At 38.2% G+C, this 25479-nt stretch overlaps 1 protein-coding gene across 3 annotated transcripts; it reads left to right on the top strand.

The window, feature by feature from the left end:
• Positions 1 to 5576: 5576 nt before the first annotated feature.
• Positions 5577 to 25266, top strand: LOC140121563 (T-box transcription factor T). 3 transcript variants are annotated; one of them, XM_072141280.1, is made up of 9 exons: positions 5577 to 5791; positions 19756 to 20039; positions 21168 to 21432; positions 21543 to 21677; positions 21838 to 21899; positions 23005 to 23063; positions 23156 to 23332; positions 24218 to 24350; positions 24835 to 25266. In XM_072141280.1, the coding sequence occupies exons 2-9, from the start codon at positions 19834 to 19836 to the stop codon at positions 25100 to 25102; spliced, it is 1305 nt and encodes a 434-aa protein (XP_071997381.1). In that variant the 5' UTR covers positions 5577 to 5791; positions 19756 to 19833; the 3' UTR covers positions 25103 to 25266. The 3 variants fall into 3 exon arrangements, with proteins under 3 accessions (XP_071997381.1, XP_071997383.1, XP_071997382.1); XM_072141281.1 differs by lacking the exon at positions 5577 to 5791 and adding an exon at positions 18954 to 19235; XM_072141282.1 differs by lacking the exon at positions 19756 to 20039.
• Positions 25267 to 25479: the final 213 nt, after the last annotated feature.

Here is a 25479-nt window from a genome sequence, read left to right on the forward strand (position 1 = left end):
AGGACAAGACTTCACCTTCTGAACAATATCCACAACTTCTGGTGTCTATGGGTCAAGAAAAAAAACAAAAATATGTAATGGAAGAGAAAGCAAATCTGGAACCAGTGAAGTGAGTACTTAAGCTAAGAAAAAATAAAATAAAATATATATATACATATATATATATACACAATACTATATACAGTGCCTAAAAGTAGCATTCAACGGGGGTTTTTGAGATTTAGCAGGTTTGATAAGAAGCAAATAAGTTAGAGCCTTCAAACTTCAAACAAGAGCAGGATTTATTAACAGATGCATAAATCTTACAAACCAAAAAGTTAGGTTGTTTAGTTATATTTTAATAAATTTTAAACATAAAAGTGTGGGTCAATTATTATTCAACCCCTAGGTTTAATAATTTGTGGAATAACCATTGTTTGCAATTACAGCTAATAATCGCCTTTTATAAGACCTGATCAGGCCGGCACAGGTCTCTGGGAATCTAGGTTCTTTGGGTGTCTCATGTGGACTTTAATCTTGAGCTCCTTCCACAAGTTTTCAATTGGGTTAAGGTCAGGAGACTGACTAGGCCACTGCAACACCTTGATTTTTTCCCTCTTGAACCAGGCCTTGGTTTTCTTGGCTGTGTGCTTTGGGTCATTATCTTGTTGGAAGATGAAATGACGACGCATCTTAAGATCCTTGATGGAGGAGCGGAGGTTCTTGGCCAAAATCTCCAAGTAGGCCGTGCTATCCATCTTCCAATGGATGCGGACCAGATGGCCAGGCCCCTTGGCTGAGAAGCAGCCCCACAGCATGATGCTGCCACCACCATGCTTGACTGTAGGGATGGTATTCTTGGGGTCGTATGCAGTGCCATCCAGTCTCCAAACGTCACGTGTGTGGTTGGCACCAAAGATCTTGGTCTCATCAGACCAGAGAACCTTGAACCAGTCTGTTTCAGAGTCCTCCAAGTGATTATGAGCAAACTGTAAACGAGCCTTGACATGACGCTTTGAAAGTAAAGGTACCTTACGTGCTCGTCTGGAACGGAGACCATTGCGGTGGAGTACGTTACTTATGGTATTGACTGAAACCAATGTCCCAACTGCCATGAGATCTTCCCAGAGCTCCTTCCTAGTTGTCCTTGGGTTAGCCTTGACTCTTTGGACATGCCTGGCCTCGGCACGGGAGGAAACTTTCAAAGGCTGTCCAGGCCATGGATGGCTAACAGTAGTTCCATAAGCCTTCCACTTCCGGATGATGCTCCCAACAGTGGAGACAGGTAGGCCCAACTCCTTGGAACGGGTTTTGTACCCCTTGCCAGCCTTGTGACCCTCCACGATTTTGTCTCTAATGGCCTTGGGATGCTCCTTTGTCTTTCCCATGTTGACCATGTATGAGTGCTGTTCACAAGTTTGGGGAGGGTCTTAAATAGTCAGAAAAGGCTGGAAAAACAGATAATCAATCCAAACATGTGAAGCTCACTGTTCTTTGCCTGAACTACTTCTTAATACTTTAGGGGAACCAAACAGAATTCTGGTGGTTTGAGGGGTTGAATAATAATTGACCCATACTTTTATGTTTAAAATTTATTAAAATTTAACTGAGCAACATAACTTTTTGGTTTGTAAGATTTATGCATCTGTTAATAAATCCTGCTCTTGTTTGAAGTTTGAAGGCTCTAGCTTATTTGCTTCTTATCAAACCTGCTAAATCTGCAGGGGGTTGAATACTACTTGTAGGCACTGTATATATATATATATATATATATATATATATATATATATATATATGAAAATTCAGCAGCACAGTCCTCAGCAACAAAATGTAACGGGTTCTATCCTTCTACTCACACCAGTCAGAGTCGATTTGATATCCGGTAAAAAGAAATACGCAGCACTCCAATGTTGTGAACAAACAAATAAAGTGTTTATTCCACCTCCAGCAACGTTTCGGCTGTTAACTCAGCCTTTGTCAAGCAATGTGTGTCAGGTTTTTTACAGATATATATATAGTCACAGTGCAATGACATCATACATACACGTAAACATTATATACAATGCATGATACATATAATACAGTGCATCAGTGATTCAATTTTCAACAATCAATTAATAGTGCATACATATAATAGCATTTCATGAACATATATACTTGTGATCAAGTGACCATTTGTGTACAAGATTAGATTTTGTTATAAATAAGTGTGTCTGTTAAGGAGGTCGCACTGGTTTCGGGCGCCATCTTGACTACTGTCTGCCATCTTAGATACAGCGGCCACCTTGGGGGGGGGGGTATGCTTCCCTTTTAGAAGCTATAGAGTTAAATGTTTTAATTCAGCTATTTTTCTCATTTAAACTGTTGTTTGCCTTTTCACAATATCCTTGGCATTTCTTACTGTCCTTCAGGCCTCTGTATTCTTGTTATTTATTTTGGTTATGAAGAAGCTTCTAGGAGCCATTGTGTAGATAAGCATGGCTGTAAACAAGGCCTAGTCATTTTTCCCAGAATGTGCTGGTACAAAAACATAATGGCCAATAGAATCTAAGTGTCTTATCAACACCCCAAATGCTGATCTCTATGTGCTAAAATATAGCTGTATCTGTTTGAAATAAACAGATTGATTTGAGTGCATCGGAAGACCGACTGTGTCTTGCATTTACTCATCCTCCCTCAAAGGGTTAATTAGGACTCACCTTACAAAAGTCAAGAGGGCTGTTGGGGCCCTGCATAAAAATCCCTAACAGTGTCGTTCACTTGTGTGGGGGCCTCCTCCTGGCTGTAAATCTTTTTCTGTTAATAGCCCATACTCTGCGGTGAGTTTGTTAGGTTCTAGGTATCCTTTGGGGTACCGTAATCACAGAATTGTGAGTTTAATTATATTTTGGCACCTTACTTGTCAGCACCGCAAATATCTTTATAAGACTTATTCCTCATACTCATTATAGCCTACATACCGATACGATAACTATATTTCCCGATATATTTCACATGGGTCTTGCCAATAGTTTCTATTCCCTTACCTAATATGGCACCTTCAGATACACAGATTAGGCGCACGCATGAGTGAGAAAACAGCTAGTGTTAGTTTTCCCTATCAGAGGAGATGTAAGGGAATCCTTATCCAAGATGGCGCCCGCTGGAGTCACAGTTGACTATGCGCATGCGCGACATGCGCATTGGGTGATCTGCTCTCCACTACATTTCTCTGACATGCGCAATGATGTTTGTGGGACACAGACAGCGTCGGATCTGTTTTGATTTACAGCCAGGAGGAGGCCCCCACACAGGTGAATGACACTTATTTATAACAAAATCTAATCTTGTACACAAATGGTCACTTGATCACAAGTATATATGTTCATGAAATGCTATTATATGAAGGTACTATTAATTGATTGTTGAAAATTGAATCACTGATGCACTGTATTATATGTATCATGCATTGTATATAATGTTTACGTGTATGTATGATGTCATTGCACTGCGACTATATATATCTGTAAAAAACCTGACACACATTGCTTGACAAAGGCTGAGCTAACAGCTGAAACGTTACTGGAGGTGGAATAAACACTTCATTTGTTTGTTCACAACATTGGAGTGCTGCCCTATTTCTTTTTACTATATATATATACATATCTATATATATATATCTATATCTCTCTCTCTCTATATATATATATTTTATATATATATATATATATATATATATATATATATATATATATACACACAAAACTATCATAGGACATTTCAGTGTCGATATGCACCACACAGGGTGAAAGAGTATAATCAGACATCAAAATATTAAAGAACACATATACAGATGTCACAGCAGTATACATATTCACACTTTAACCATCCAGACTACATCCATTTACATATGAATTTAAACTATTTCTTTGATCTCTTTCTCTAGTTGTCATCGAGAAAACAAGAAAATGCATGCAGACATTGAATCTGTTCCTCTATCCATGAAAGAAGTGCAGATGACATGCTCTGTCTTGGTAAATATAATTAAAAAAAAATAACCTTAAAGGGAACCTACCACCACAATTCTACCTATAAAGGTAGAACGGGTGGTAGGTGGATGTAAGGGACATGAGGATAGCACACGTTACTCCTCCTACCCTGATGTGTGCGGGGCGCAGCTCCTCGTAGCTGTGCGCGCTTGTCCAACAAGCCGGCTTCTGCGCATACGCAGTAGCTCCGGCCTCGGAGCTGTGGCTCCTCAGCCGCGGGCCTGAGGAAAGTTTACCAAAAGTTAGCGGGGACATGAGGATTAGCTCTAAAAAGAACTATCCTCGCGTCCCTTACATCCAGCTACCACCCGTTCTACCTTTATAGGTAGAATCGTGGTGGTAGGTTCCCTTTAAGGTGGTTACAAATAGACAAACATTCTCTGCATAATGATGTGCTGCTGTATTGGCTGGGATTGTTACCCCCTATGGCCTTATTTGGGGGGCATCAATTTACTGCCATGATAGCTGACAGTCTCTTAGCCTAGTCATAGAATAGTCTAAATTAGACCCTGACAGAGAAAGACACAATATAGACAATCAGTGCCTGCCCCCGAGTATATTGCAGCCAGTACCTGCCCCCCAGTATATAGCAGCCAGCAGCCCTCTCCCCAGGATATAGCAGCCAGCAGCCCCCCGAGGATATAGCAGCCATCAGTCCCCCCAGGATATAGTAGCCAGCAGCACACTCAGGATATAGCAGCCAGCAGCCCCCCCATTATATAGCAGCCCCCCCTATATAGAAGCCAATAGCCCCCTAGTATATAGCAGCCAGCAACCCCCCCCAGTAAATAGCAGCCAGCAACCCCCTGTCCCATTTTACATCCAGCTGTCCGAGTTTCCCAAATTCATAAAAAAAAATAAGTGAAAACACACCTTTCCGGCGCCCCCCGCAGGTCTTCTGTTCTATCTGTATGGCAGAAGGTTCGTGCGCCCCACAGCTCTGATGTCAGCCGCTGCTGACATCAGAGTGTGTTTCGGCTGTGGACACACACAATACTATTGCAGCCCGGTCAGAACCTGTGATGTTGCCGGGACCTGCCGCCACTGCCAGACAGATCGTGGAGAAGACCTGTTGGGGGTGCCGGAAAGGTGAGTTTTCACTTATTTCACTTTTTTTTTACTCGAGTACAAGCCGAGTTTGAATTTTTCAGCACATTCTTTGTATATATGGTATTATTCCCTGAGGTACACCCTGTAATAGCAAAAAAGCATCCCAATGCTTGAATCAGTACTATTTAGCCACATATGAAAATTTTAATAAAAAGGGATCAAAATGTCATACTATCCCAATATTGGTATAAATGAAAATAAAAGCTTGTCCTGCAAAAAATGACAGCTTACACAGCATCTTCAGAAAGTGGTGATACAATGAAAAATATATACCATATATATTTGAGTATAAGCTGAGTTTTTCAGCCTAATATTTGGCTAGAAACTCCTTTTCTAGCCATTGATATCCCAGCACTTGCCCCCTCTCTCCGTGCGATGCTGTCGTTCTAGTCGTGACGTCAGCGGCTCGCTGACATCATAATGTGTGTGCCGATGGCGACACACACACTAGAATGTCAGCGAGTAGCTGATGTCACAGCTCAAGCAACAGCACCGGACGGAGAGAGGGATCCAGATCCAGAACATAAATGGCTAGAAAAAGCCCTGCCAGGAGTGGGGCGTCGGAAGGTGAGTGCAGTGCCATCGCTCTAGTCGTGACGTTAGCGGCTCGCTGACAACACAGCTTGAGTGACGGCACCGCACAGAGAGAGGGAACTGGAGCCAGAACAACGATGGTTAGAAAAGGACCTGCCAGGGGGGTGTACACTTTTTTTTTTCTTAAAAGCTGGGCATCGGTGAGGGGCTGTATACTGGGGTTACAGGCTGTATAGTAGGGACAGGGGGCTGCAGGGTATATACTGGGGGGCAGGGGCTGCAGGATGTATACTGGGGGGCATAGGCTGCAAGCTGTATACTGGGGAGCAGGGGCTGCAGGCTGTATACTGGGGGGCAGGGGCTGCTGGCTGTATACTGGGGGGCACGGGGTTCCTGGCTATATACGGGGGGGCAGAGGCTTCAGGCTTTATACGGGGGGGGGCAGAGACTTCAGGCTATACACTGGGGTTCAGAGGCTGCAGGCTATATACTGAGGGTCAGAGGCTGCAAGCTTTATACTAGGGACAAGGGGCTTCTGGATATATACTGGGGGAAGGCATTTCCTACCCTTGGCTTATACTCGAGTCAATTGTTTTTCCCATTTTTTTGGGTCAAAATTGGGTGAGGAATGAAAAGCAATTGTGCTACAAAATGGCATCGGGTAGCAGGGGATGATCTAGTTCTTTACCTTTACCTGTAAGCCATGAATAAGATATCTAGATTACTGTGATGAATAGCTAGGAAACCTAATTTTTGGGTGGAAATTAGATATTTTACCATAATTTTTTTGCTGCAGCTAGACAATCATTTAACCCCTTGACAACTTGGCGAGCATATGTCAGACTTCCTAGGGTAGTTTAACTCTAGGTTGTCTGATTAATCAGACCATATGCTCCAATACTACAGTATGTCAGTATATAGGGATTTAACACATCATCTGTTACAATGTGCCACTAGTACATTGTAACAGATCTACTTAAAATACAGAGTCTTATAAAGATGATGATAACTTCACAGAGAGCGACTAACTAAACCAAGATCCTAAGCGCTGCCAGGCGTTGACTGCTGCCAGCAGCTTTGGCGGCGGCAATCAAAAGGAAAATACCCACGATCCGATCTAGCACTGATCACAGTGGTTATCGGTAGGTGTTTGTTGCAGTATGCAGCTATCACCTAGCCTATATGGAGAGGGCTCACTGTTACCGATGTGTCACGTACTGATAATTCATATGTCCGTAAGGGGTTAATAAAAGTTGGACAAACAAAAAATATATAAAACAATAAACATTTAGCTATTGCAATGTCCATGTACATAGATTGCATGATATTTGATCTCCACAGTAAAAGGCATAAAAAGAAAATAAACCACATTGCTAAGAACAAAATTAAATTGTTGAACAATAAAAATCAATGAAAACGTCAAACCGTCACATATCCTAACACGGTGCCATCACAAAATAACCTTAACTCCCAAAAAACAGGACTATGTGGGTGGGCATTTTGGCCCAAAACAGGATGGTCACTTAATGTTTAACCCCTTAACGCTCTGCGCCGTAGCTCTACGGCGCAGAGGTATAAGGGATGTATGAAGAGGGCTCACGGGCTGAGTCCTCTTCATACAGAGGTGGGGGTTTTTGCATTTTGCACAAAACCCCCACCGCTAATAACCGCGGTCGGTGCTTGCACCGATCGCGGCTATTAACCCTCTAAACGGCGCCCGCAAAGTCGCGGGCGGCGTTTAAAAGACGGCGGCGCGCGGGCGCCGCCATCTTTTTTTCGATCGCCACGCCCCCGAACGTCATCGGGGGGCGGCGATCGGTTACCATGGTAGCCTCGGGTCTTCTTTTGACACGAGGCTACATGGTTTATGCAGGTTCGTTACAATGAGCCAGTGGCTCATTGTAATGTAAGACCTGCAAAAACGCCATATATTGCAATACTGTAGTATTGCAGTATATGGTAGGAGCGATCTGACCATCTAGGGTTAATGTACCCTAGATGGTCTAAAAAATAGTGAAAAAAAAAAGAAAAAAAAAAGTTTAAAAAATAAAAAAAATTAATAAAATATTAAAAGTTCAAATCACCCCCCTTTCCCTAGAACGGATATAAAACATAACAAACAGTAAAAATCACAGACATATTAGGTATCGCCGCGTCCCAAAATGCCCGATCTATCAAAATATAAAAACGGTTACGGCCGGCGGTGACCTCCGAGGCGGGAAATGGCGCCCAAATGTCCGAAATGCGACTTTTACACCTTTTTACATAACATAAAAAATGAAATAAAAAATGATCAAAATGTCGCACAGACCTCAAAATGCTAGCAATGAAAACGTCGCCTCATTTCGCAAAAAATGACCCCTCACACATTTCCGTGCGCCAAAGTATGAAAAAGTTATTAGCGTCAGAAGATGGAAAAATTTTTTTTTCTTTTTTGTACACATTCGTTTAATTTTTGAAAATGTATTAAAACACAATAAAACCTATATAAATTTGGTATCACCGCGATCGCACTGAACCAAAGAATAAAGTAGGCGTGTTATTTGGAGCGAAGAGTGAAAGTCGTAAAAACTGAGCCCACAAGAACGTGACACACGTGCGGTTTTTTTTCAATTTTTCCACATTTGGAATTTTTTTTCAGCTTCGCAGTACACGGCATGTTAAAATAAATAACATTACGGGAAAGTAAAATTTGTTACGCACAAAATAAGCCCTCACACAGGTCTGTACACGTAAAAATGAAAAAGTTATGGATTTTTGAAGTTGGAGAGCGACAAATTAGCCGAAAAACCCTCCGTCCTTAAGGGGTTAAAGGACTGACAGCAAAGGTGTGACTGATTGGGGAAGAGGGTATAGATTAAAATTCACTAGTGACTGCTAATAAAAAAAATGTTCCATAATTTCTCAAAAAATTGGTAACAAATGTGCACCAACTTTATGATCCAGGAATCCAGGATGAATGACTGGAATTGATTTGGTACATCTTGGCTGCCTGTCCATGTTTACATCAATTATGTTTTAGCCAATATTAGTAAATCTGCTTCACTGACTTCCCCACAGACTTTAATCACTGCTAAGTTCCAGGCACAATCATATTCAGTTTAGGTCACAATAGGGTGAGTCTGAGATACCCTGCTTTATACAATGGCATGAATTGCTATCCTGAGATTTTCTTCTGTTCCAGGTGTCAAGACAAAACAAGTTCTGGACTAATTACACATAAAAAAAACATGTTTCATCTAAGATTAACAATTGTCCCAATAAAATATGTCTATTTTTAAAGAGATACATAATTTACTAAGAACCAAGTGACTTTGACCTATTCTCTATGTTGAAAAATATAAATGAATTCATTAAAGGTCTCACAGGGAAAAGGTATTTTTAACATTGGAAATGGATTCACAAGAAGAGATGAGGTATACCGTTCAAGAAATTATATATTTAACTTTACAGACCAGATGGCACTTTTAACCTTTTAACAGGAAGACATACAGCAAAGGATATTTAATATGTCTAATTTCTACTTTTATCCTCCCCAATCTTGGGACAATGTTATGGACAAATTTCAAGAAGTGATTGAGCTTGGATTTAAAAAGTTGTATAAACACTCATAATTTGAATGAGAAACAGCTTTGAGCACTGTAGGAATTAAAGGACAACATGGATCAATACGATGGCATACAAGGCAGGTACTGTCGTTATGTCTAGAGTAATGTATGAAACCGAACTGAAATATTATTACTGGACAGTGTCACCTATAAGTACCTTCCTGACAATCCTATTCCAGTGTTTTCCGAGACCCTAAATGAATTATTAAATGATGGTGTTGGTATTTTTGTCATCTAAGCAAACTTTTAGTGGATACCCCGGTGATCTCTATCTCGCACAATGTAAAAAATGGGATTATCTCTCTGTGTTTGGAACCTTATTAAGGAAATAGTGAAGCACAACCATATACGATATTGTTGTTCCCTTGTGTGTGTGGTTCCTTGCGGATGGCATAGTAAGCCGTTCATACATAAAGGTTACTAGATTGGAAAACAGAGGCCCACATTTACTAATGGCCGTGAGCCAGTTTGCCGTGCAAACTGCTTGCACTGCTTGGTGCACCCTGCACACTACTCAGGCAAACTACACCTTGTGCATTTTGCACTGTTCTTAGTAAATATGCCACAGAGTGCTTTAACACTGACAGATTTAACAAAATACATAATGTGAACAATATGTTATATAATATGAATTGCTTATCTCAAATAAAGGGAGTAGAGCTAAGTTTTTCCAATGTAGTTTCTATAGTGTTGCAGCAATTATAATAATCAATATTTAGAGAATGAGCTGTTATAATTCTAATCAATGTTATTGGAAATGTTGAATATGTTATGTATAGTGTTGAGGGGACCCATCAGGTTCAGTGGAATCAAAATTAAAAAAAACTGTTGGATCCAGGTTCGGGTATCAAACCCAGACCTCACACCAGTGACACTCGTAATCCGTGTCATCACTGGTTGCGGGTGTTTACTGTTTAAATGTTGCTGGCAAAGTCGCATTTAAACTACTGTGGGCAGCACTGCGCCCAACCATTTTGTGGAGGATCATTGCTTACGGTGATGTTATCAGAAAGCAGCGATCCACCCCAAAATGGCAGCAAATTGAGCCACCAGCATGCTGCTGTCGGTGTGCGGGGCTTAGACATTTAAATGGCGCTGACAACTTTGCGTTAACAGCAGGGGATTTGAGACAAACCCGCACCCGGTCAGAAACTGGTACACTACCCTACATGCATTAGTTCTTTGATCGATCAGCACACCACTGCTGTAAATGCAATACTCTATAATGGATCAGTGCCCACGGACAGAAAGTCAGGTAAATTTTTCATTGGTCACTCATGGAAATTTGCAGAAAACTGGTGTAGAACCACTGAAAATTCTCCCGTCTAATTGATTATTGAAGTACAGTAATGGAAGGTAGCCACCCCCCAGGCACTACGCTTCATTTTGCGTGAGCTGTATTGGACTTGAACCAGTGATCAGAGCATTGCTAGTTCAAGTCCAAGTTTACATGGTTCCCTTGAACTTCGGTTCTCCCGTATGAAGACTGGTGAGATCAAACCTGTTTCTTCTTATATCCCATATGTTATTTGCCCTTGATTATGCAAAATTGTGACTATTGTGATTTTGGTGGCTGTGAGACACAGAAAATGTGCTTACTATACTAGGTTATTGTTTTTAAATTGTTGCAAATACATATTTTATATGATAAGTTATCAATTAAAAGTTAAGTTTTAAATTTGGTGGCATCTTGCTATACATACCTGATTTTCCATTTGATTGCGAGGCCATTAGCTTGTCTGATACATAATTGCCGTGTGGGGCAGTGGTGACTAGCTTTATTGCTTACTTCTTCAAGTCCAAGTTTGTATAAGTAAAAAAATAAAAAAAATTTGGGCACAAATACCCAAACACACACACATATTTGGTATATGCACTTCTGTAACAATCTGTATATTAAAAAAGAATCATTACTGGACCCACATGTCAAACGCCGCAAAAAAGACCCCCAAAACTTTCAGAAAGTAGATCATTTTTAATTAATACCATTTAAAAATTGCTCCAAAAAGTGTTTAAAAAATGTTACACTCCACAATAAGACCACTAAAAATAACAACTCTTCACACATAAAATAAGCCCTTCACCAGATTTGTCAGCGGAAAAATAAATAAGTTATGCATCTGAAAACAAGGAGATGCTAAAATTACATTTTCTCCAAATTAGTTTTTATTCAGTAAAATTGGGGTAAAAATAAAAAAATCTATATAAATGAGGTATTTTTGTAATTGTGGTGACCCACAGAATAAAAATAATATACTATTTTTATGATATGGTAAAGGCCAAAAAAACAGAATTAAAAAAAATCTTACCAAAAATTTATGATTTTTATTTTTTCCACAAACAGTTAATAAAATCTTATCAATTAACTATAGATTCCCCAATATTGTGTACCAGAAAAGTGCATCTCATATGGCAATAAAATAAGCCCCTATATGTCCAAAATAAAAAAAAATAAAAAAATTGCAGCCTGTACAATTTGACAAGGCAAATCTGCTCTGAAAGGCACTCCTTCTATTCTATGGTCAGCCGTGTGCCCATACAGCAGGATACAACCACACATGGGGTTTTGGTACACTCGTAAGAAATTGGGTATCAAACATTGATTTTTATTTAATCTATTGTGAATGTTTAATTTTCTGCCCAAAATGAATGTATTGTCCAAAAATATTACAATTTGTAGACTGCACCTCCATTTTGTATTAACCCCTATAAAACACCTAAAAGGTTAACAAACCCTTGTGTAGTTTCCATAATCGGGTAATTTATGAGTCTAGCCATTATTTAGGCGTCTCACAGCCAATTGAAAGTTGAGCAGGTCCCTTTAAAAACGGGGTTTGCTGTTTTTCCAAAAGATGTGAAAAATGGAACTTAGCCCCATAACATTCTAGTAAAATATGTGGAATCTTAGAAAAACAAAGCAACATAAAGCAGATGTTTGGTAAATGTAAGTTATGAATTAATTTGGGTGATTTGACTATCTGCTTCAAATGTAAAGAATTAACAACTTTGAAAAAAATTATTTTTCGGAATTTTTTCCAAATTTCCGTTGTTTTCATAACTAAACACAAAAGATATCAACCAAATTTTTAAACTAATTTGAAGTACAATATGTCAGGGGAAAACAATCTCAAAATCCCCGGGATATGTTAAAGCATTCCAAAACTATAATCACTTAAAGTGACACAGGGCAGATTTGAAAAATGGGGCCGTGTCCTAGAGGCCAAAATATGCGGAGTCCTGAGTCCTGAAGGGGTTAAGAACTCAAACAGTGAAACACACAAAAACCGAATCGATGTGCTGTAGATCAGCATCTCTCATGCTCTTTTGTGTAATAAAAAGTGAACAAATGATAACTCCAAAAGATGTAAAATGTTCATTTGGTAAACTGGAGCTAGTGGAATTTAGAGAAGGAAAGAAATCTTGTGGTCCAAAGGAAGGAAGTGCACGTCTCAGAAGTAATTAGAGACTGATTTCTAAACATAGAAGCCGTCCTCATCTCATTGTTATTCAGAAAGGCTGAGGCACTTTGCTAAGAAGTGTGGATGTAGTGCCCAATGTTTGTCTGCATTTAAAAGACCATAGTGATGCTGGGATTCCTGTGAGGCAGACATCCCTCGATTTTGCATGTCCTGAATTGCAGGAATAAGTCTAAAGTGTCAAGTGTTCGAAGGAATCAAACGATTTGTAAATTTATTCTTATGGGTTATCAAGCTTTTTTTTATTTTCTGTTTCCATTTCTTGCTCCCCACCCTTTTTTTTTATTTTTCTGTGTACAGAGCTGTATGAAGGTCTTTTTTTTACTCAACAAATTGTCTTTTAGCCATCGTAGCACTTACAGATGTTCTCAAAAAACATAGCCTGTATCAGGACAAAATAAAAGAGTTTTTGGTTATGGCAGTAGTATTTCTTTTACAACTTTTATTATTTATGTTCAATGGCAATTATTATTTACAGATCCATGGAGCCCGCATAGGGGCAAAATTTTTACCTTCCCTGGCGAATATTTTTATGAGTTGATGGGAAGAATAATTTATTTTCACAGAAAATTCTTTGGAGATGTGGTATGGCCGTTACATCAACAACCTCCTCATTATTTGGGGGGGGGGGGGGGGGGTCGTCGATGAGATGCCCAGAACCTCATCACACATATGAATGATAACAATTATACTTTATCATTAACTGCCCATATTGATCCATTAACAGTCCCTTCCTTGATTTAACATTCAAGATATCTCAGAATAAGATTGTTGTAACTACATATCATAAACCAACTTCTGTTAATTCTATTTTACATACAGATTTTTGCCATCCTTTCCATGTTATAAAATATCTACCCAAAGGCGAATTTATTCGTTCAAAAAGGAATTGCTCTGACAAAAATGTCCTATAAGACCTATAATTTTGTAGACATAACAAATATTTATTTTTCTAATAATACCCAGAAATATTACAGGATTTCTAAATATATCAACTGTAATACTCCTTGATTTGATCGCTGGTTCAAGTCCAATACACTGCTCTACAATACTTATTCATTGTAGAGCATTGTAAACTGTCTGAGCATGCAGACGCATGTGCAGACAGTTTACAGTCAGACCTGGAAAGGAATCTGACTGCTGGGGAGATCGGGCACCTCGGGGCTGCCCATAAGTGAATTGGATCCCGGGTAAGTAGCAAGGGGGATCCGATCCAGAAGCGGGACGCTATAGTACGTCCCTGTGCGGGAAGTATCTTCCCGCGAGGACGTACTTTTGCATCCTTGTGCCCACAGGTGTTAATGAATGTCTTGTTAGTCAGTATTTGTTGGGATATACTGCAATATTTTGTAACATTGCCAAGTATTATATATTATAATCGTCCTATTAATCGATCATGGTTTAGTATGGTTATCTGTCAATCCAACCCAAAGTTTAACTTATTCTCACTCATGTCTTTCCCCTCCCTTATGTGATGTCATTCTCTAATGTTTCCCTAATTGGCTGTCTCATAGTACTATTTCCTATTTAATATGTTGCTCGGAACGCGTCTGTAAATGTGTTTTTACCTTGTGATGTGAAAGAATAAACGCTACTTTTAACGAAGAATCTGCTTGTGCTGGAAGAATTTTTAGTTTTTCCTAAATTGTCCTTCCAGCTGACAGTATTTAACCCCTTGGCCCACCATGGCATTCCCCATGGTGCGCCAGTGGGTATATGAAGAGGGCTCGCAGGCCTTATACATCCAAATTTATATAGGTTCTATTTTGTTTTAATAGATTTTAATAGATCTTTGATGCCAGCATTTGAATCGTTAAATTCCTCTAGTGATTGGTATTTGCTGCATTATGCAGCAGATACCCATTAAGTATGAAGAGGGTTCAGCCTGTGAGCCCTTTTCATACTTCCCCTGCCACAACATGACATTCAGGAACATCCAAATGCAGGAAAAGGGCAAAAGAACTCCAATTACCAGATTTTACCCTCTTAAATTACTGGCCCCCTCAGGTAGATAATGAAATATCCTTTCTAGCCTCACCTGCTTACATCTCCTCCAGGGTCATGTGAAAATAAGAAGAGTCATATTTTACCTTAGTTAAGTCACATTTAAAGGCTGCGGGAGGAGCATCACTTCAGAGGTTCTTAGGTTCTATAGTAACTAGAAACATGTTTTGGAGGTTCTTATTAAATATATAAATAAGAACCTGTGAGCAACAGAACCAGCAATATATACAATTAAAGAAATAGGCAGTTAAAAAAGGTAAGAACTAAACCATAATCTGCAGCTGGCATTTCCAACTATGTCTTTAACTGCCTGTATCTCTGGTTCTGTAGCTCACAGAATCACAAACCTGATATAATCTGAAAGCTGAGATTCCTATCTTTAATATGACACAATGGTGAGCATTCATTATTTTTGACACTTCTTTTTTTTGCACCTGATTTTTAGCAGTGATTTATACAGTTATATGGTGGCGCACAACCTTAATGTATTTGGGGCACAGTCAGAAGAACAAATGAGTGTCAGAGATGTGTAACCACATAGATTACGAGGTTTAAAAGTTGGTAGGCTTTCCTTTTGGAGCTAGAGGTGCAGAAAAATTGATATGATATATGATTCTTCTGCTCATTTTGACATGACTAAGGAGAAGATGTTTTATAGGTAAATGGGGGGCCTAAAGGGACTGGTAGTTTACTGGGGTAAAATTTGGTGTCCCTTTAACCTGTTAGCAACCACCCTAGAGGTCTAAGCATCATCAGATCATAACTTTTACATTTTCAGTCATTAGCTGTATGTTTTTTTTTTGTTTTTTGCAGGTTGAGTTAAATGGCACCATTTTAGGGTACATACATTTTAATGATGAATGTTTATATTTTATTGATTAAAAGAGGATTGGGAAAAATTGTGTTTCCTATCCCTTCTTAGATGTTGTTTATGTACACCATGGGGGATATTTATCAGAATATTCTGCTTTGCTTTCTCAAGTATTCAAATTGTAGTGCAGCATATCAAACCCTGTCAGTATTACTTACAGACAGTCCATAAGACCCTACTTATGGTCTAAAACAAAAAAAAATACTAATTAAAAAACCTTGGGCCATCATTATGTCCCTGGCATCGATGTAGTTAAAGTCATCATACCTGTGTCCAGCAGATAAAGTGCTCCGATTCCAAAGTTAAAAGAAACTGGAAGGTGCTGACTAGGCTGGGGCCAAACCAAAGTAGCTAAGACCAAAAAATGAATTTCATTACTTTCCACTTTTTATATGAGACCTCTTGTTTTATGACACACAGATACATATTATTAATATGTATGCTACTGTTGAGAAGTTAGGTATCTTCTAAGAATTTTTTTGTTTGATTTAGCAGCCATCTATCTCTTTCCCATGGTACTGAAGGTTTGGAACTGTTGGTCATAACTATGCAAACACAAGGCTGTTCCCCAGAATATTTCCTCTTTGAAGAATATAGTCCACATCTAGAAATTATAAACCATTTTAGGGGTTTGAAACTTTCCATAAATGCTATATAAACTATACTAATAGTTCTAAGGTCCTGTATAAAATAAATGGAAATGCCAACATATATCTAAATACCAAGTTTCATAATAAACACAGAGGGGCAGATTTATCAGGACCTCTGCTCCACGTCAGCGCCCCACGTCAGTGCGCCACGTCATGTCATCTTTTTGCTAGCACTTGCAATTATTTGCCCCAATCCGCCACCTTCACGCCAGTGGGGTGTGAAGGGGGGCATAGCCAGCTGAGTGAAGGGTTCGGCCTGCAGGGAGTGGGCCGGCACGGGGCGTTATTGTCACCACGCCAGCGCACTTGCTGCCCCTGGTGACTTTTCACATGTGCAAAGTTGCCGGCTGCGCTTATCTCTATGCTAGGACCTGGCGGCAGCCTGCCCGATACATCAAGAGGTGGATGCATATGATAAATGTCCCCCAGATAGTCTATCCATTTACTTTAAAGGGTATTCTGGGAATATGAACGTCTGATATAAAAACCCATAATACTATAAATAAATGAATACAACAAAACTCAATGTCAGTATTCATTAAACAGAGCTTAAATAGTTTGCTTTTATGATTCACAGAGTTTTATGGGCTTTCTAAAGTAGTCGGAGTTATGACTAAGATGGCCACCACAGGATACTACAATTCCAGTTCTCAGTAACAGCTCCACCCTCTTAAGCTCTGCTCCCAGTGATGGTATAACAGACTGTCATGCTCTGTTACCATAGTAATGATGTATAACTACCATCACTGCACATTGCCCCACTACGATGATGTCTTCCCACTAAACTGGCAAATACACTGCAAGCAACCAAATAACATAGTGATGATTTCATGACCTGTCCAGGCAGGTGCAGGACATGTGATGTGGACATGTGACCAGCGGTCATCTTCTGTCCTGTGTCTCCTCCACAGGGACAAAATCAATGGACTGAATAAAGGTCCAGTAGCATTTTAATTCTCCATTACAGTGTATGTCCACAGCATTTTTCTGCTAAGGGGAGCAAAAATTTAAATAACAAATATCGGTAATTATACATAAGCTTATATTTTAATCAACCTTGTGAATATTCATTATGATTATTCCTGGGATATCCCTCTAAGAATCACCAAGGTTCATCCAAATGGCTTCTTTGATGTCTCTGTATACATTGTGACCAGACACGTGCTCTGAAGCTCCAAGCTGCTCCACTAACACTTGTACAATGTATGTTGGTTACCTTACAAACAAGCAGCAGCAATGCAGTTCAGTAGGAAAGGTTGAGTTGTGACCATTTTATGTGATAAATTGACTATAATGATTATTATTAGGGATAGTTCACACAGAAGTATTTTACAATGGAAAATACAGGGTCAAAATCCATTGTCAAGCTTTCTGCAGCAGATTTTTAACCAATGCCCTATATAGAAAAAAAAGAATCATAGAAAAAATTTTGGGTGGCTGCTTTCAATGGGAGAGGGAATGCGGCATGGGATTTCCTAGAAGACTAGGAGCTCTGAAACATCAAGTCAGAAATTTAGATTTTAGCAAAATATTTCCATTCTTGGATATCAAGCAGGATCTTAAAATCCTGAGGAATAAATCATTTACTAGCATTTATACACTATGAAAACATGGAGGGTCCGGGATACGTCAAGCTGCAGTTTTCTGAAAATCTTTGATATTTGTCAGAGGCAAATTAAATGCATATGATACAATAAGGCACAACACAATTCTAAAAGTTTTTTTTACTGCTTTGTACAACTTTGAAGTTCTATGAAGCAAACACATAACCACATGAACGGCATTGAATCAATTTAACTATGTCCAGCACTAAAGCTATTAGTACTTGTAGGGCTGCATAAGCTAGTCTGTACCCATGAAAGCATGGGAAAAAACGTTGTCTGCCTGTCTGAAAATACCCTACTTTTCCATGATAATAAAACAATATATAAACTCATAAGCAATGATAGCAGAGCACTTCTGTAAAACATAGTAAATGAATTATTGCTACTTTTAACAGAAAGTATTGCAATACTTTCACATAAAAAACAAAAAAATCATAGGTTTTACACTACATTGCTTTTTATCTTCAGCTTGTGTGTAGAGAGGCTGGAATGTTTAAAGAGATCCCATTGAACTGTTTCCTGTCCATTGTCACCTTCTCCTTTCCATCCACAGATTCTCACAGAAAGTAATAAACCACCCCCACCACATACACGGTAGACACAGACAGAGAGACTATTTTCACATGCATTATTTTGGGAGATGGGAAAAGACCCACAAAGTTAATTACAGTTATAAATTTTGTGTCCTATCACTTTCACCTGGATGTTCCAGTGAATTTCAAAACATGTGAAGAAAGTATAAAAAATATGATCTAAGTTGCTGTCTCTAAATTCACTTTGATTCATGCATCTTCCACAAGGAGAGTAATCATAGCATGCCATGGAAATTATGGCAATAATATGACAATCTATTTTTCACGTTCAGATCTGGCTGGATATTTCACCTTACGTTGCAAAGAGTTGGGGATATCCATAGTTAGAACCCACAAAATAAACTCAAATTCCATTGGATATAAAAATGCATAACGCAAGTAAATATACATACATCATTTTCTAGAGTGTGTAGATGACATTTATGCTTCTGCTGAAATACTAATAAGATATATACTATAAGATAATACTATAAGGTACTTGGATGTTGCTATGGATAAACATACCCTTAAAGCGCCTTTGTTTAAGGCAATAGTAAAGTTACTAGTAATAGAATAGGTCTGTACACTATCTACTAGTTCACTTCAATAAATGTGTAGAATGAAATGTGCTATTCCCACTTTATATGGTTATGGCATGTCTTTTAGGAATTGCCACCATTTTTTGATCACAGGCATCGAAACCTAAGGGACCCTCTTGGAACAGCATTTACTTGCATTAGCACATGACTAAATTATCACTGTTGAGCCTTCATTCTGAAGATAGGTGGACATCCTAAAGGTCAGATTTGCACTCATGATATCTCAACTCTTTAGATCTAAAGGAAAATCACACAGAATTTAGAAATTACATTTTCTATTTCTAATGTTTTGGTAATTGTGAAATTGGATGTTGATTTTTGGCAACTTAAAACTTTTAACAAAAAGATTTAAAATTAAAATTTTGGCCAGGTGTTGTCCTTACTTAATTGCTATTGGGCCTCTCACACCATTTCCTCACTGCAGCACTGGTCTTTGATAAAGGTGCAAACATTTGGAGATTTGCATAAAGTACCTCTGACTTGCAATTAACTTCAGAAGATTATCACAGTGTGAAGGCTTCACCAATCACAGTTCTCACAAAGGGACATCAAAGGGAGCCCTAACCAATCACTGCTCTCTTTGCTCTGTGAGTGATGTCACCACTCCTTGGGCATGACTATTTATTGGAGTGTAAAGCAATGTAATGTTGATTGGTGAAGTCTTTGCTACTGAGGTCAAGTGGATTTACTATCTCCAAATACATTATCTACTGATCACAGACAATTGACAGCAAACTGATAAGACTTTTGGATCTGTGGAGAACATTTTCATTCTTGGTGGAGGAACAACCTTGAGGGATGAGTTTAAGTGCAACTGAGAATTGTGGAAAGAACCTACAGTACAGAGTAGATCATCTTCTCAGTGCAGTGGAAAATGAGCTTCAAGCTGGCAGCGAGAAGGGGGATCCCACAGAGAGAGAACTCAAAGTATCTTTGGAAGACCAAGACCTTTGGTTGAGGTTCAAGGAGCTTACCAATGAGATGATTGTCACTAAAAATGGCAGGTAGGACTGGTCACAAAATTGACAATATTTATCTAACTTGCATTTGAAATGTTTATTTTACTTTGTGAAGTTGTTGCTATGTTCATACTCATTCTAGTGTATAACAATAATTCACTGACATGTTTTTTTCTACAACTGTCTATTCAATATATATGTACAGCTTTTAAACCGATTCCTGTAATTGATGTATAGCTAATGCACCCTATAATTTTGTGCTATTATTATATAAATATTATAAATGATAGCACTCATACTTAATAACACTTCATATTTTACATTGCCTATTAAAATAGTTATCAGTCAGACTATGTGACTGCAATAGCATGCAGATAAATAGTTATATTTATAGTAGAAATAATTCTTGTGCAATATAAATTTAGAATGCTCCTTTAGTGACAAACGAGCTGTAAGCCAGTCATAAACCAAAGGAGCACTGCAGCGAAAAACTTCTGCCAACATAAATGGATGCATGGTTACTAATGACACTTTAAACCTATAACACTCTTACCAGTAAATGCACAAACAATGACATAGTTTTAAATACAATAATAATAATAACAAACCGTTACACAATAATAATACACAGTTACACATTCTGTTTCATACAAACCAAAACACATGAAAGAACATGAGGCCCTATAGATCATAGAATACATTAGAGTCAAAAGCTTCTGAACAGGTATGGCTGTAAACTAACTATAATCTGAGAAACCTATCCATGTATGGCTGAATGGCTGATAAAGGTGTTCTGAAAGGTCTTCGAGATATTGTATTACTTCAGTAGCAAAGTCATTAAAGTTACTTCCCGGCAGATGAGTTGTTTGACCCCAAATTAAAGACAAAGGAAGATACTGAGCTCAAAGGAAATTAAAGTGGGAGGATAGTTCATTTCCTTTTTAACGCCACCTTTTCAATGACTTTATTTGTCTTTGGATAAAAAGACTCAGGTACATCCCACCCACCCATAGAGAAGGTAAGCCGCCTGTTGGCTGGTGCTACTGTATCTACTGTACTGGATTTCATCTTCTCTATGCTGCATATTATAGGACTCTTATTAAATTCATTATTCATACTTTGAAGTTAATATATAGAATTTTTCTGTAATCACGTATTTCCTTTTCTTTTTAGGAGAATGTTTCCTGTGCTAAAAGTGAGTGTGTCTGGCCTAGACCCTAATGCTATGTACACGTTCCTGCTGGATTTTGTGTCTGCAGACAACCACCGATGGAAGTATGTCAATGGAGAATGGGTTCCTGGGGGGAAACCTGAACCGCAAGCTCCCAGCTGTGTCTACATTCATCCAGATTCCCCAAATTTTGGAGCCCATTGGATGAAGGACCCAGTTTCTTTTAGCAAAGTCAAACTCACCAATAAAATGAATGGAGGAGGCCAGGTAAATAATCAGAATAATTTTCTATATTGTAATGGTATTTGAAATAATCACTGCTTTTACTGTGTAATTTCTTACAATAATGATCATTCATTATTATTTTTTTGTTCCAGATTATGCTAAACTCATTGCATAAATATGAACCCCGAATTCACATAGTAAGGGTTGGTGGACCCCAGAGAATGATCACCAGCCACTCCTTTCCTGAGACCCAATTCATTGCTGTGACTGCCTACCAGAACGAAGAGGTGCCTATCATGGACACTTTATTTTACTCATTAACTTAACATTAACTCTTTGCTTTTAATTCCTAGTCATAAAAGGATCTAATTATGAAACTGAATGTGTGTTCCACATTTAAAACGTCTCTAATGTTTTAAAGATGTCATTTTTTTTGCTCTTTTTTAGATTACTGCTCTTAAAATAAAGCACAATCCCTTCGCCAAGGCATTTCTGGATGCAAAAGAGAGGTATGACTTTTATTGCAGTTTTTTTTATAGGTTCGTGGACTTGGGGCATATCTCTTCCAGACTCAAACTAAATTTAAAGCAATAGTCATTTTACTCCCATCTCTTTAAATAATTAGAAGAAATGATGGTTAGATATACAGATTCTATTACAATCCTGTATATCTTGTGTTTCATTTTTATGGTTTTACTATATGAACCTGGGGGAGCACATTCTTCCTATTAGTCACTCTGCTACTCATATACTTCTGTGCGCTCATACACTTACTCAATTGTAGCAATGTGAGGGCAACCAAAGGTTCCCTTATGTTCAGCATCTGCCTGGTACAAAAGGCAGAAACAAAAGACACTTAGAAATAGAGGAATGTTTTAGTCCCAAAACAGCTGCTGTGCAGGTGTGTTTTGTAGAGTGCAAATAATAAGGCTTTGCTGCAGAAGATAGTGGAATGACTTTACATAACAATGATATAAAATGCCATTTAATTCTATTAGTACAGAAACCCTTTAATGGGAACCCGTCACCAAGTTTTATCCCAGTTAAACTAACCCCCTATGGTAGGGGATGATCTATCTAGAATTCCCTCTTTTATATGAAATCTCACCATCTTACCTATAAAAAAATCATCACCAAATGAATGTTAAAATGAATAGAGTAGAGAAGAGTCAAGTTTAGGGGTTGCATGGATATTGTAGCTTCAGACCCCTCTATTTTTGGTTTTATAGTACCTAGAAACTTGTTTTTTATGTCACGTAAAGATAATCTCGTCTTGCCTCAGGATCAGGCAGTAAAAAAACATAAAAATTGGATTTTTATCTACAGCTGAAATTTTAAACTGTGTCTTTAACTTTCCATATTTTTGGTTCTGTAGATCACAGAACCACAAGCCTAATGCAATCTGGAAAGGGGAGATTCTTATCTTTACTATTTTACTAGGTCCTATAAAATTAAAGATAGGGATGTTTAAAGTGACATCCCCCCCTGCAGCCTCAAAACTTGAGTTTAGGGTAAATTTGGTGGCAGGCTAACTTTACGAATAGATTTTAATCCATTGTATTGATTTTGTGCTGATTTTTTAAGACTAAGTAATAAAAAAATGTCTGTTTTTAGAAGTGACCACAAAGAACTTTTGGAGGAAGCTATCGATGGTCAACAAAGCTACTCACAAAGTAAGTGTACATCTCATAGATTGAAATTATTATCTATAGGTAAATTTAATATGTTTTGCACAAAAACTTAATGGATTTTATTGTTACTTTAGTAGGCAGCTGGCTCATTCCTGGCACCGGATCTTTATGTTCTCCTGCAAATCCACATTCTCAATTTGGAGGCCCCATCGCTTTGTCCTCTTCTCATGGCTGTGACCGATACTCCTCCTTGCGGAATCATCGAACAGCTCCATATCCAAACCCATATTCTCACAGAAACAATTCTCCAAGTAAGTTCCAATGATTTAAGAGGGTACCATTTACAATTTTAAATCAATGAGGGATGCAATAAATTCTTTACTATCTCTTTTATGTTAGTTCTTAAGATGAATTTGTAAGTAAGTCAAAACTGTATATATTTATAATTGTAGATCCAGACAAAAATTTTGTTGTAATTGGACCAAGGATTATCAATAAAGTAAAGCAAGATAAAAAAGGGGGATTTCACATACCCTGGCTTATCCTGAAGTAGTTGAGGCTCACAGAGGCGGAGTGCACACATGCAGCTGGCTTCATACATAGGTAATCTATTTGTAGCACATCCAGGTAAAACAAGTTTATATTCCTTTATTTATCATCTTTAAAAATGTACAAAGGTGTACATGTAGGTCCAAACATCTACGTGTTGTGGCTATTGCTTAAGCCTTACTCTATATACCATGAGTAAGGCTTAAACAATAGACAAAACGCATAGGTGTTTGGACCTACATGTACAACTTTGTACATTTTTAAAGATGATGAATAAAGGAATATAAAATTGTTTTACCTGGATGAAACACTTCATTTTAGATTACACTTTACAGCTGATTATTGCAGTCTGGGACTATCCAGAGAACTTCACCGGAGGTCACAGTGGGGAGAGGGGTCCGTCTTTAACTAGGTTATCTGTAAGTCGGGTGTTCTTATGTAGGGGATTGCCTGTACATGTTTTCTTTTATCAGACATGAGAAATTAAATAACACATTTTAGAAGAATAAATTGCCATATTATGTATCTGCATAATGCTTTAATGGGTACCTTTTGGGGTTTTTATGGCGTAAACAATGGATGCAAAGATGCAGATTTTTTGTGCAGCTTTTTTCTTGCTTCTATTATTATGGGATTTTTATTTTCAGCAACGATACAAGATAATTCATCTTCCTGTCTGTCTATGCTCCAGTCACATGATAACTGGTCTACTCTTCAGATGCCTGCTCATACCGGAATGCTCCCAATGACCCACACCACTGCAACCTCAAATAATTCCAGGTAAATATCTGTGTGCCTATCTATCTGTCCATCCATCCAGCTCATGTATTAACTCATTGGGGGAGATTTATCAAAACTGTTTGAGAGAAGAACTGTTCTAGTTTCCCATGGTTACCAATCAGAGCTCAGCTTTCATTTTCCCACAGCTGTTTGCATGGGTAGCTACAACAGTTTTACCTCAGAAACTTCTGATAAATCTCCACCATTGAGTACAATAAATTAAATACTCCTATATGAAATTATGTATCTTTGTGAAAAATGACAAATTTTAAATTCTTTTTACAATTTAGACATAGGCATAACATCATATACATGACATTTAAACACACACATATTATATATTATATATGTATATATATATATATAAAAACACATATTAATATACATAATATAATACAAACATGTAAAATTGTAATTAGAATTACCATAGTAAGACACAGTATCCTGGAGAAATTTCTAACTTTAACAATTTTAAATTTTGCAGTCAGTATCCAAATTTGTGGTCCGTAAGCAATAGCACCATTGCACCAGTTTCTCAGTCAGGAGGAATTTCTAATGGATTGGGTTCCCAGTACTTACGAGGATCTACAGCTCATTACTCATCTCTTTCCCATGGAGTTTCCTCACCATCTTCTGGATCTCCATTATATGAACATGGGGCAACTACAGATATTGTTGAGAACCAATATGAAGTCACAAACCATTCAAGATTATCATCACCATGGACCCCTGTCCCACCAACTTCAATGTAAAGAGACACCTTATGTGACTTTATATGAGAAACCGCCATGTATTTAGACATGGTTCTTCAAGGCCAGCGGAGGACTTGGGGTACTGAGGCACTATATTAATTTTTTGAAGAGCAGACTACTCAATGAGGAATTGTAAACCTATTGTAAATATAGACTGAAACCAATTTGACTCTCTCCTTTGTCAATATTCAAAATCTCGTTCTGTATTTCCATTATTGTTTTATATATTTCTTACAAGATACTTCTACTTTCTTTACAGCCCTAGAGTGATAAGTCATGTATGAAAAATTATTTATTTACTGAAATGAGATTGTTCTCATAATTGTTCATTGACCTCTAATGAAAACAATTCCAAAAATACTTCAAATATTTATTTA

The sequence above is a fragment of the Engystomops pustulosus genome, chromosome 3 (assembly GCF_040894005.1).
Source record: "Engystomops pustulosus chromosome 3, aEngPut4.maternal, whole genome shotgun sequence".
NCBI classification, from domain to species: Eukaryota; Metazoa; Chordata; class Amphibia; order Anura; family Leptodactylidae; genus Engystomops; species Engystomops pustulosus.

What these genes read in the sequence shown, in the direction of transcription:
- LOC140121563 (XM_072141280.1), top strand. Translation starts at nt 19,834, where the DNA reads ATGAGTTTAAGTGCAACTGAGAATTGTGGAAAGAACCTACAGTACAGA. An exon ending in AAATGAATGGAGGAGGCCAG is followed by an intron (nt 21,433 to 21,542) that starts GTAAATAATCAG and finishes TTTTTGTTCCAG; the next exon opens with ATTATGCTAAACTCATTGCA. An exon ending in TCAACAAAGCTACTCACAAA is followed by an intron (nt 23,064 to 23,155) that starts GTAAGTGTACAT and finishes TTGTTACTTTAG; the next exon opens with TAGGCAGCTGGCTCATTCCT.